We start from the raw sequence: 13195 nt of genomic DNA on the forward strand, positions 1-13195 counted from the left end.
TAAAAGAATATTTTATTACAATTCAATTAATTAGCCCCAATTGAACGTTTAATCTAAAAGATCTACAATAAGAATATATTTATTATCATCTTATTACTTACCTATACTTCTCATTAAAAAATATAAATTAACTTCATTGACTCATTTTTCCCAAGGAAAAATTGTAATTTAGTCCTATAAGTATGCGGTTAATAATTTTAGTCATTTATGTAATTTTGTTATATAATTTTAAAAATTTCGCACATTGAGAATAAAATTACCACAATTTGTTAAAATGGCTAAAAAAATGCACCCCCGTACCTTTTTTTTTTTTAATAGTATGTGATTTGTTATATCATTCAATACCTTCAGATTCAATACATCAAAAATTTAAATCGAATAATTTGTTCAATCGAAACAAAGAAATAATAAGGGAAAAGTATTATTTCTGTTAAGTATGCCTAATTTTAATTTTAGTCCGATAACTATGTCCATTTTTATTTAGGTCCAGTAACTTACGAAATTGCTTACTTTTAGTCCTCTGGCAGATTTTTGGACAATTTTACCCCTACGAGTGCATATGAACTAAAACTGTCTTTCAAAAGTTGCATAGGGATAAAATTGTTCGAGAATCTGCCAGATGACTAAAAGTAAGCAATTTCGTAAGTTACTGGACCTAAACAAAAATGGATATAGTTATCGGACTAAAATTAAAATTAGGCATACTTAGCGGACTAAAATAATACTTTTTTCGATTAATAAACTACTATAGACGTAGACATATACCCACATTTGTGAGACTCGAACCCACAACCTCCTAGTCGTGCAATCTCAACCTTCATATATATATATATGATATAAAAGTAAAAAAAAATATGTAATGGAAGAAGATTGATCAGAAGGTGGGGTTGGGGGAGGAAAAAAACACAAAATTGCTCATTAATTTCTTAAAAAAAATGGAAATACTATCCAATATACAAATAGCAAAATTAATACCCTCATCAATCCCAAATCACGGCCATCCGATCATGACCAAGCAGCTAGGCTGATCAATTGTGGACAGGAGGATGCGTTCTTGGTGGCAGATAATCCAGGTTAAATCCTGGTTCCTTCCCCCCGCTTTTCCTATGAGCTACCCTCCTCGAAACGGACGATAGAGACTCACTCTCTCCTCCCTCTGATCCTTTCACTCGATCGCTTTTCTCCTTGAAATGCCTCTTTCCAGCCGCATGATCATATCCACCATTCATCTTATCCACCTCCATTGCTATGTCTCCAGGAGCATCTCTCACTGGATTTTTCCCGTCAGGTTTTGTGGAAGAACTCCCTGGATTCAGCTTCTCATCATTTTTCTGCATTAATATTCCAATTTACATCAATATTTTAATTTTTTTTATTTATTAAAAATAAAGAAATAAATAAATAAAAGAAACCCTTATAAAAAATTCGAGTAAATTAATAATTACCGTACTGTTCGAATACTGAAATTCTTTTGTTAAATCACTGGAAACTGAAGCTCGAAGAATTCGAGCATTGCATGCATGGAACGAAAAGCATAGAACAAGTAGTAGAAAAAATGATACAACGGACATTTGAAGCGAAGAACGTCTCTAAACGCAACACACGTTAGATAAAAATCGCTCGATTTTTCAAATTGTGCAGAGAAAAATGGAAGAAATTGAGGGAAAATTAAATGTAGAGGAGCAATACATATATATATATATATATATATATTGGTTTGATTTGTTGTTAAGAAGCTGGATTTTGGGGTGTGTTTGGTTGAGGAGAAGAAACTAAGAATGGAAATGTAGCCTAATACACCCAACCAAAGAGAATAGAAAAAAGATCGCCAAAATGAGGACCCGTTTGGTTAATATATGATGTGGATTTGAAACACCCCAATATAGAGATTTTTTTTGTTTTTTGACTTATTCACAATATTATTATATATGTATAGAATAAATTACAAGAGGCTTCCCTAAAATTTTTCATATAAATACTTTATCGTTGTTCGAAAAATTACAAGAATCTTTCACTATAAAGAAAAAAATAGATTTTTGCTACATTGTAAATAGCAACTGCTTAAAAATTATGATAAACCGATACTATTAACCACGAGTAAACAAAATCAAAGCAAAAAACTTAAATTTTATCACGATTAATCAATATTCGCTGTGATTTTTAACCAAAGCCAAAACATTTGTCATGATTTTAACCCCATGTTTTGGCCACATTTACAGAAACAACGGCTAGTGGCTATTGTGAAGTCGTGGTTGATTTGAATTTACTACTACTTTTTCTTTTTGTTATAGTAATTAATTAACTTTTATGGTGTATTTATAATTTTTAAAATAATAAGAAAATATTTATAATTGTGATAAATTTAAAGAAAATTCGTTGAAATTTATCATGTATGTATATTTTACAATCATAGGATAGGGTTGGGGGGGGGGGGGGGGGGGAAGGGGTTTAAACAATAAATTGAAGAGGGTGTCCAATTTTGTTAGGACCAAGAAACCCTTATTTTCCTTGTCAATGTTGCATGGAAACTCTAGTTAAAATATTTAATAATGCAAGGCAAAAAGGCTAAAAGTAAAGTGTGTGTTTGTGTGTGTGTGTGTGTGTTCCTTAGCTACTTCTATACATATGACAAATTAAGGGAATGAGTGCTGTTTGATTTAATTAATAATTAGTCAAATATAAATGTTATGCTTTTTATGTACATCCTTTCAAGTGTTTGAAAGGTAACTCTGCAGATTTCAATGCTTCTCTAAACTTAATTAATTATATATGAGTCTTAATTAGTTTATAACAAATTAAGTGGCAATATAATGTTGCAGTATTAATTATATATAAGTTGCTAGAATTTTTATTTTATTCTAATATAATTATTTTTATAAGTTTAGTAGTGATAAATATAAGAGATTTTCACTATTAATAATAAATAATAAAAAATTATATATAATATGTCGATTATAGATATATAATTGATAAGAGATAATAAATATAATTGTCATTATAATTAATACTAGAAAAAGATTTACTGTTGTCAATATTTAATGGTTATCATGAACTAACAGTTATGGTAAATATTTATAATTGATCATGATTAAATAAAATTGATGTAAAATCTTAATTTATCCACCATGATAAAAATATCTATCATGGCAAATATTTTAGGCGATACTCGCAAAAATTACGACCAACAAGCATGGCAGGGCCGTAGTCAAAATGATTATTTTATTATAATTATTTATTTTTAACCATGACAATTATCTATGATTAAATATTATATTTTTATAGTGTAATTTTTGCACCATTATACATATATATTACTATATTATAAAAAAATAATTATAACTCTTGGTGCTTGCTAACGAATGTTTGAAAATTATATCGTGCCAAAAAGAGAATTATAGTATTTTATATAAATATATATATATAGACGATTCTAATAAAATTATCGCTTAATACTATTATTTTTTATCGTAATTTTTTAATTTTATTATATTGATACTTTTGAATCCTCGATCAACCACACTAGTAAAATTAATATTAATTGACAATACTTGCCCCGCTTTCAATTTTTTTATAAATGAAAAAAGAAAACATATATATGAACCATATTATGCATGACCTTTCAAAAAATACGTGTATTTTTTCCGACTAAAATAATAGGTTTTTCATAAGTAAAAAAATTAAAATACATAGATATTAGTAGCTTTGCTCAACTTTTTCCATCCCCATCCCATCTCTAAAAATATTACTTTTATACCCAAAAGAAAAAGAGGAATTAATTTGCTAAAGTTTTTTCTTTTTGCTTTTGTTTCATCAAACTCTTCATTGTAGCCACAAGAACATATGACAAATGCCTAAGTCCGAACAAGAATTTTGGAAAGTGAAATGGAAAAGGAGAAGGTAAGAAAGAGACAGCCTCCCATGTCCTAAACATCCCTTTTGGATCTTGAATGAGACATGGATGGGCTGTTTGGCTGAGTTTATTTGAAGCAGCTATATTTTATAAAATATTTTTAAAAGTTTAAAAATATTGAGATTTTTATTTTTAAATTAAATTTTTAAAGTGTTCTGGATAAATAAAATATTCGGGAATTTGACATAATAACCTTCTTATGTTATAATAACGACGATAAAGCCATCAAACTGTTACCATAAAAAATCGTGTAATAAGTATTTATTTTCTTTTCAAGGGAAAAACACGTTAATTGTTTGAAGGGTAAAATTGTAAAAATAAAATATTAACCGGTGTTTTTGTCTCTTGAATGATAAAATAAAAGGTCTAAAAAATCTTATAAAAAGAATATGGATTGAATTTATTTTTTTTAAAAAAAAATATGATATCTAATACCTCCTAAAAATATTCTTTACTAAATTCAGCACAAAAAGGTGGGCCCCCACTAGACAACTCAGCAGACCAAGACTTTCTGAACCCAAAACAAGGTATAAAATCCCATAAATTGTTTCTCATTCATAACTAGCAGGCCCAAAAAGTAAACACAATACAGCAAGCCAAGTCATCATACAGTAGGGCGGCCACGTCATACAGATGGCTAACACATTAACACACATCATAGTAAAAAATCACCAAATAACTTCAAGAAGTCCGACTGGAATTGGCTCTTTAGTCAGCGAGTAACTGCAACCCTATATACTTGGGCAGATTAAGCAATGCTTGGTCAAACAGTCATATTTTTGTCTAGATAAATCCAAACCTCATTATTATTTTTTGTTGCAAAGCTAACACATATAGCTATCTAATAGCACTGGATTTACCCCAAATAACTCTCAGTCTACAAATGCCTATAAATTGATGCATGATGCAGTTATTTTGATAACACAAACCATCACAGTCAAACTCTCATTTTCTAAGCTATTTTCAGCACTCCTCACAATTCTCACTTTCATGTTATTTTTCACCATCATTCTCATTTTAATTCAACTTTTCTATTTATTTATTCAATTAGAACGTTAGTGATTTAAACCATTGAAATACTAACATTTATTTTGTAGGGCTAGTCCTCCGATAATTTTAAAATTGTTTGAAATCTTTTGATCTTTGTGGTACTGGTGAAATTCGGCATGCATTAATATCCTAAAACATTTTATTTATAAAATCTTATCAACTTTTTAAAGAAAAAGATTATCAAACGATAATGAATTCAGCCAAACACACACCTACCTTTATCACGAATAAGGGTCCCTGTTGCCACGTGGCATACGCCCATGTAGTCAGATTGTGAGTATTGCGCAACCCCAATTGGGCCGCCAAAAGAGATGGTCCAATCTGATCTCTTTATCATAGTTTGGTTAAGGTGGTCCAGGTGGTCCGCTCAACACACCTGCTCTGCTCATCCCTCACCCTTTCTTAACGTTTTCTCTTCGTTTTTATAATTTGTGATAGCTACACCAGACTAAGGTATTTATTTTTTTTAAAAAAAAAGGAAAAAAACTATATATATATATATATATATATATATATATCTTTAGGCCTATTATAATGTGATTTTAGCTTTATTATAAAATACTATAAACCGACAAGTTCACTTAATTTAGGACCAGGTCAATCAGGTAACCGTTCAACCAACAATCGAGAAATTCAAAAAAATAAAATATTTTTTAGGCTAGTTCAATTTTATAGATCGAATCGAACCGTTTTATAGACCTGGTAATAATTTAGTCTGTCCAAGTTGAGTCATAATACATTGGTTACAGGTACACATTTATTGTTATAAGATCTAACTCTTTCATCTCTTCCAAATTCAGAACCCAAAATAATTTAGATATTGGAGGCTCGAATTGAAGGTCACATCAATAAATCCATCGTATTTTATTAAAATTTAAAAGGGATAAATATAATTTGCCTCCTGAATTATTCTTAGAGTAGCATTTACTCCCTAAACTAACAAATATAATACTCACCCCCTACAACAAAATTTTTGGACATTATTGTCTTTGTGTTATATAATATATATAGTTTAAAGGATTTCTTTTTTTTTTTAATATTTTGCATTTTATTTGAATTAAAAAAAATTAACTGAAAAAAATATATATTTTAGTTATAATAAATTAAAATATAATTCGTAAGTTAAATAACTCAAATTTTATTACATTTTCTACATACTCAAAAGTTAAGTAATGAATAAGTATAATAAATACCGGAAAGACGTTCATGTAAAATCACTTTTAGAAAGTAAATAAATAAGTTGATATATATAATAAATACACAACGAGTATAATATCCTTACAACTCTTATATACTTTTAAAGAGAAATTAGCAAAGTATGTGCTTACAAAAAGTTAAACACTTTTAACAAAAAAATGAAAAAATACGTTTTTGTCATATTATATATATATATATATATATATTTAAAGAAAAAGATATGTAATTACTCTTTTGTATATAAAAAGATAAATAGTTAATATCTTGATTTTGTTCTATTACTACATTACATTCCTCGTATTGACAAAAATTGTAAGAAGTAACTCATATTTCATAAGACTCCATCGGCAATAGATCTCCCGATGAGTTCCAACTCTGCCTCTGGGATTCGCGGAAATCCGTTAACTGGACATGCCTGTCGCCTTCAACTCTACCATTCTTGATACCTGCATCCGCCGTTGTCCTCACGCCATACATTTTCCTTCCCCTTTCTTTCTTTTCTTGTTTTTCTTGGGATAATACAATGCACTTTCATAAGATTTGCTATAATTATACGTTAATTCTTGTGATTTAAAATATTATATTTAATACCCCTAACTTTTGTTTATTTTCGAAAAATAAATTCCTCCATTTGTTAATATTTGTAAAAAAGTTGAATGCATATCTATATTTAACTCTAGCTGACTTTTTACTGACATATTGTAGGTCAAAAATAAATACGTTTTAACCTAATTAATTTTTATATATCCTCACACGTTGATGCATATAATAAGTTATATCTTCACCTTTATAAAAATATTTTAGTTTGACCTGCAATGAGTGAACATAAGTCAGTTGCCATATTATGATTTTTATTTTGAATTTTAGCTAATATCAACAAATTCAATAAATTTTCTTAATGTCAACCATAGCCATCTCGTCTAGTCTCGATGCTAACGCCTTAACGGTTCCCCAATAGGCGAACGGAGGCTGGCCCGGGAACCTCTAGCAATAGCTGCGACTACTTTTTATGATCACTTAAGCAAATAGAAATACCCCATTTTATGCCAAAGAAGGCCCCTTTCGGAACAGCCCCTTATAGTTTCCCTTCGATGCTTTTTGAAGTTTTGATCTAACAAATGATTAATTTGTTAGACAAATATAAACGTCAAGAGTATTAAATATAATTTTTCAAATCACAAGGATTCTACATATAATTGCATCAAACCTCGTAGAGAACGGTGTGACTATCCTCTTTTTTAAGAAAAAGGATAATTACACTCTGATCCCCTAATTTTGTTGTAATTATATGTAATCTCCTATTTTTTTTAAAAATAGCATCTAGTAGCCTTGAGATTTGTTTTCATCTATCAAACGAATCCCTCTGCTAGTCAAATTTAACCGAATTTTTTGATATTAGTAAAAAATAGGATAAAAACTCATATTTACCCCCAGATAGACTTAATATTTATTTATTACAGGTCAATTAAATTTTTTATGATCAAATTACCCCTCGTACATCTTCACGCATAATACACGTGATGATGTATATCTTCACTGTTATAAGAGTAGTTTAGTTAGAAAAAATTTATATAACCTACAATAAATCAGTAATAAATTAATTTGATAAATATAAATCGTCATTAATTTTGTATTAATATCAACAAATTCAATAAATTTATCATCGAAAGAACCTATTTGTTAGACGAAAACAAATAAAGAGTACTAAAACCATTGAGAATTTACACATAATTGCACCAACGTTCGTAACAGGTAATTATCCCTTGAGAAAATGTTTCAATTGTGAACTCTTCATACATATATACGTGAGCACACAAGAATATTAATGAATGATATCTTATTCTTAATTAATTATGGTCTCCTGTTTTTCTGCTAATTCAATGCATGCACTACTCTAACATGTTTTCTTAGATTTTCAATGTAGAGGTACTATGATGTTTCTGTGTTTTCTAAAAGCAATGGCTTTACGATCAATGCAAAAATTTTGAGTTTTTTGGAGTGACAAGGATTTGAGGTTCATCTCACCTTCGTCGGGAACATAATTTGTATAGAAAAAATACGATATGCATAGATTGTTCCACCGAGAGTACCAGGCAGTTGCATGCAACCAGAACCCTCAGGGCACAACCTCAGAGTACTAGTCTGCAGATGGTTATACTCCTTAAAAGCTAAAAACCAGATCAAGAATGCAGAAACTAAATCATACCACTAAAAACTGGGAAAGATCACAACAGGACGAGAGATTCTTGGAACAACAGTTAAATGGTATAGGAAATACGAAACATCTAAAGCCAAAGTCAAGAATCTACCAATCTACTGTTAATCGAAGCTACAGTACAATTTTTGTCTACTGAATGTAATAAAGGAGATTCTTAAAATAATGAAAATGCATCCCACAATGTGTGAGATGTCTCCTTAAACAATGGGCTGACCTAGTGAAGGATGTCAGGAACTATCTTCATGAACGGGAACCACGTCTGCTAGCTGAGAGTTTGTTGATTAACAAATGAATCGCCTGAGGACACTTAGGAAAAAAATGCCTGTACAAAGAACCAACAATAATCAGCAATAATCTATCCCAGAATGATAATCTCGACATAACTAGCAGTATAATCTTCCGACGAGCCCAGACAATCAATGCCAAAACTCATTACAGAAACCATTTCGCGGCCTCTTGCTGGATATGATGTCTGAAAATGAGTCAACCAACTGTCCTGCCAAACTACTTGGATCATCAATTAGTGTTTGAATAAATGTGTTGACCACTCTGCGCTCCTGCTCCGTTGATCTCAGACTGAACCATGTTAGCAACTTCAATCTAAAATCCTTCTTGATATAGCCCTCACATTCCAGCCAACGGATGATCTTTACACAGTATTCAAAGTTCTCATCCAAGCATCCAGACACAGCGTGGACTTGGAACGGAGATCCATTGGTCAAAGTGCTATCAGAATCTTGCATTTCCCCATTGGTGCTATTTCTCCTCTTTCGGCAACCATCTTCCTTGGAGTCAACAGCTGGTGCTTCTCCCGGTTTTCTCAGAACTTCATGAGAAAAAGCATCATCATCCGCCTCAACTGCTGGCCCGAAAGTGCAGCCATTACCTTCATCTCTGGATGACTCAACAGGGGGGGTAAACTCTTCGTTTAGATCGGGCACAGAAGCAACATTCAAGTCAAGCTGACGTGAAACAGATGGCAACCTTTGCTCCTGAGCTTCCACCTTAACTACGTCCGGAACATCATGAAAGCATTTCGGGATACCAGCACCACAAAATGACTCCAAACATCCTTGTTCTTGAGCCAGAGCTAGCCGCAAGATTTTTCCAAGGTCTCGAACCTTGAATCCTGAGTCCAATTCTATGTCTGTTGCAGTTCTGTGTTGTTGTTTGGAACGAGAACTCCCTTCGTTATGTGAATTCTCCTTCTCAGGGATTCCTGCTACACAGTTAGAGTTCTTGTGAATTATTTCGACACTCTTCGTGAAGCACTTGACCTCAGAGTGTCCAAAGTCACCAGTGTCAGTATAAGATACTATCCGGATGGAGTACTCTGTGCAAGGCTGCAGATTTGATATGCAAATTCTCCTCTTATCTCTTGGGAAATCAGAAGCAGGCTCTTTAGGGTAAATCTCTTCCTTTGTCCTTCGGTACCAGAGTCTGTAGCCCTTAATATCATCATGGGATGACGTTGATAATTCAATCAACAGAACAATAATTGATGAAGATGTCACTTCCTCGAACACGAATTTGCAAGCCGCAGGAAGTGAACTTTCTGCCAAAGGAGAAAATAGTAAAGTTGAGCATTATGACCAAAATTTCTTTCATGACCAAAATGTAACACATATTACCAGTTAAATTAATTCCTGTTGTAGACTTCAAGGCCATCAATTCATCAGCTTTTTCAAGTGCAAGAGAGCAGAGGCTCTGTACATCAACTGCTACAGAGAGTCTACTAACAATGCCCCGAGCCATCTTCGCCGAAACTCCATCAACTGGGCCCACCTCTGTTTCCAACTTGGCTTTTGCTTCTCTAACAAATTCATGGAGTTCATTAAACCTGGAAGTACCATCCAGGAGCCTGTAGCTCAGGAATATCCTATAACATAGCACATCAACACGGCGAGCATCCTTCGCTATAACTAACTGCTTCTTCCAGCATCTGGCAAACATATGATGTTAGAAAGCCGCAAAACCACATTTGAATATATTTATAATCTAGTAATTAAGCTCTCCATTACCTATGCTACATCATTATCTGAAAAATAGAGTGAAACTTGAAAGCAAATATATTTAGTGCCAGTCGGAAACAAAAGGCCATATCTATCAACGAGTTCGGTTTTTCAACAGCTGCCATGCAATGATATTTTTTGCAGCTAACAAATGTTTCAGACTTGAAAGTCGAGAGGTATATGCAACTAAATTGCTTCAAGAGAATGAACACCGCACAAAACTACACATGTAAAGTTTGTGTGAACTTAACAAAAACTTTAACTATTTCCTCATTAGTTCCATTGAATACAAATTGCAATTATTTAATTGAGTAGTCGATAAAATTTAGTTCAGAATGAATAAGGTGCAAAAAGGAGGGAAGAGTGAAGGGATGCGGTTGATAGTAAAACCACAGTAAAAGTAAACAGCTTACCCAAGTATTCCTGAAACTTTGCCACAAGAAGCGCAACAGTAGCTTCCGTCCAATTGCATCAATAACCCCAGGTCAACAACCCCCACCTTACCACGTTGGAGGGCGCATTCAATGTGGCAAGATAAGCCACAAGAGTCACCCTGACCAGATTCAGATGTGCATTCCAACCAAAGACTTGGGTCCTTGTTGTCATCAAATAAATGACAAATGCAGCAAGAGCACCTCTTGCAAAATGTATCATCCGCCGAAAGAGTAGCCCGACATGCAGAATTTTTACAAATCCATGAATTTGAACATCTTAAATCAACACAAGGCTCTGGGCTTGGAGGAATTCGAATAGGGTTTTCTCCCTTCCTTTGTTGTTTCTTAGAAAGTGTATGCTGATCTTTGGGACTTGAAGATGCTTTCTTGATTTCGTGAGGCTTTGAGCCTTTCTTAATTGCCTTTGGAAGTTGTTCGGCCATTTTGAAGCTTTGTGAAGTTGATTGCCTCTTTACCTTATAAACTAATTGAGAACTGAGATACTTTGGACATTAATTCAAGAATTCTTCTCATAGTTCTGGGAAACTTGAAGCATCATCAGGGTTCCCATTATTCTCCCCTTTCCTTTGCACACTGTATGAAGCTATTGAATACAGAAATTATATAAGAATTATATTACAGGATGTGGAGCAGAGTTGAAATAACAAGTTTGAGAAGATGCATGCTGGTGACTTTCAGAAGCTCAGCAACACAATTCAGGTAGTATTTTCTTATGAATTGGGGACTGGATGTTGATGCAAACAATTTTAGAAAGTGGAATTCTTGGCGGTTTTCCAGATTGAGCATACTATGCTATAAGCAATCACACAATGGGTGGGATGAGTCAGGTTTGTGATAGCCATTTCTGTCCAGCAACATAGTATCTCAGGCTCCTCAATCATTATCTTTACAATAGAAAACATATTTTACTCAGAGATTCATATCAGAAATCCCCAGCACAGTACCATACTAATTCTCTGTAAACATTTCTTACATTCTGATTTCTTTTTCCATCCCCACTTAGCGGTAGCTTTAGAAAACTGGAAAAATTATTTTAATCTGTTTTGTCAGGTACCAAACAGCTTTCTCCAGTTAAACCGTCGTCAATATCCATTTATATGTTATAACATCTGATTAGACAGATGAACATATTGTACAAACTTCATGCAATTTCTTATACAAGATTATCAGTTGGAAAGAAATGATATACAACTAATATGACCAATAACGATACAACTGCTAAGAGAGAAAGACAAAAGTAGCTTTTATGAAATCCTGGCAATTCATTCGTAACACAACAAAAACAATCAATTTTACCTTGAACAAGAGCATATCTTTCTCTCAGACACCAAATTATCCTGACCCAAAGTTTCAGATTGATATGTCAGTGCTTCTCAGTCACAACGAACACGAATTGTCCATGAATGGGCCTCCCTGAGATGATGGGGAAAATGTTTTTAAAGTGAACCAGAAAAAAAATGATAGAATTTAAAACTGTTTCAAAGTGACATACAGATAAAACAAAAATTTATACAACATACTAATAGCTGATACGTGCAGACACAAAGCTGAAAATTAGAGCCAAACGACCTTTCTTTTTCGAGCATATCCAATATTTTGTTGCAACATTTTCCAACCACCAGGAACGAAAGTAACACGAGGGAAATATTCTGTGTGCATATCTTCAAATAATCGGGTTCAGTAACACAAAGATCCTACCAACAGAACAGATAAAACAGATACTAGATCACAACTCAACAATTTCTCAAGTCCCTAAACTACCATTGCTCCCTTAGCTCGATGAACCAGTTAGGATAAATAAACAAGAAAAAAAAAAACTAAAATCCCTAAAAAGTGAAATGCAGGCAGAATTTCTATCCAATACCGCAAAATGATAGCAGTAAATCACAAAAGAAAACTTAATTTGACTAAAACCCAAATCTGAAAACCCTAGGGAGATTCACTTAGTTGAAAAAAGATTTCACCTTCTGCCGAACTCGATGGGTTTGCTCTGGCTTTGAGATCTTACCTAAGTAAAATTTGGGCAAATAATTCCCTCCGAGTTGATCGTCAAACTCGACGCCCCAAATCGATGGCTGAACTGTTTGGAGCTCGTGCGAGGCAATGCTATCTGCGTGTTCGTGAGGGATTCTGCACGATTTTTCAGCGGGTCGGTTTTTAACCCCGTGCCCCACCCATATTTTTTGTCCGGGTCAGTACCCGATAACCCAGCCCAAAATACTGAACTCTTAGATTGGTTAGTAAAGGCCCTTTCAATTTTTCCTCTGGGCCTGAGTTTGGGCCCAATAGTACTTTCAAGTTTCAATTGTAAGCAGTGGTTTCCCTCCTTTGAAATTGATGATTTTATGATTAA

General features: G+C 33.0%; 2 protein-coding genes across 6 annotated transcripts; both read right to left on the reverse strand.

Annotated features, from left to right (window-relative positions):
- Positions 926–1616, reverse strand: LOC110012935. The gene is made up of 2 exons (XM_020698114.1): positions 1446–1616; positions 926–1331 (listed from the first exon to the last, which is right to left on the reverse strand). The coding sequence occupies exons 1-2, from the start codon at positions 1569–1571 to the stop codon at positions 1029–1031; spliced, it is 429 nt and encodes a 142-aa protein (XP_020553773.1). The 5' UTR covers positions 1572–1616; the 3' UTR covers positions 926–1028.
- LOC105173310 (VIN3-like protein 1) lies at positions 8345–12992 on the reverse strand. Of its 5 annotated transcripts, none has more exons than XM_020697834.1 (6): positions 12851–12979; positions 12363–12536; positions 12139–12255; positions 10801–11425; positions 10007–10317; positions 8345–9930 (listed from the first exon to the last, which is right to left on the reverse strand). In XM_020697834.1, exons 4-6 carry the CDS (start codon positions 11262–11264, stop codon positions 8792–8794), a joined length of 1914 nt encoding a protein of 637 aa, XP_020553493.1. In that variant the 5' UTR covers positions 11265–11425; positions 12139–12255; positions 12363–12536; positions 12851–12979; the 3' UTR covers positions 8345–8791. The 5 variants fall into 5 exon arrangements, with proteins under 5 accessions (XP_020553493.1, XP_020553492.1, XP_011093312.1 ...); XM_020697833.1 differs by having other exon boundaries at positions 12412–12536; positions 12807–12978; XM_011095010.2 differs by having other exon boundaries at positions 12807–12978.

The sequence above is a fragment of the Sesamum indicum genome, linkage group LG11, assembly GCF_000512975.1.
Source record: "Sesamum indicum cultivar Zhongzhi No. 13 linkage group LG11, S_indicum_v1.0, whole genome shotgun sequence".
NCBI lineage: Eukaryota > Viridiplantae > Streptophyta > Magnoliopsida > Lamiales > Pedaliaceae > Sesamum > Sesamum indicum.

What these genes read in the sequence shown, in the direction of transcription:
- LOC110012935 (XM_020698114.1), bottom strand. Translation starts at nt 1,571, where the DNA reads ATGTCCGTTGTATCATTTTTTCTACTACTTGTTCTATGCTTTTCGTTC. An exon ending in TTCAGTATTCGAACAGTACG is followed by an intron (nt 1,332 to 1,445) that starts GTAATTATTAAT and finishes ATATTAATGCAG; the next exon opens with AAAAATGATGAGAAGCTGAA.
- LOC105173310 (XM_011095008.2), bottom strand. Translation starts at nt 11,264, where the DNA reads ATGGCCGAACAACTTCCAAAGGCAATTAAGAAAGGCTCAAAGCCTCAC. An exon ending in AAAGTTTCAGGAATACTTGG is followed by an intron (nt 10,318 to 10,800) that starts GTAAGCTGTTTA and finishes TATGTTTGCCAG; the next exon opens with ATGCTGGAAGAAGCAGTTAG. An exon ending in AACAGGAATTAATTTAACTG is followed by an intron (nt 9,931 to 10,006) that starts GTAATATGTGTT and finishes CTCCTTTGGCAG; the next exon opens with AAAGTTCACTTCCTGCGGCT.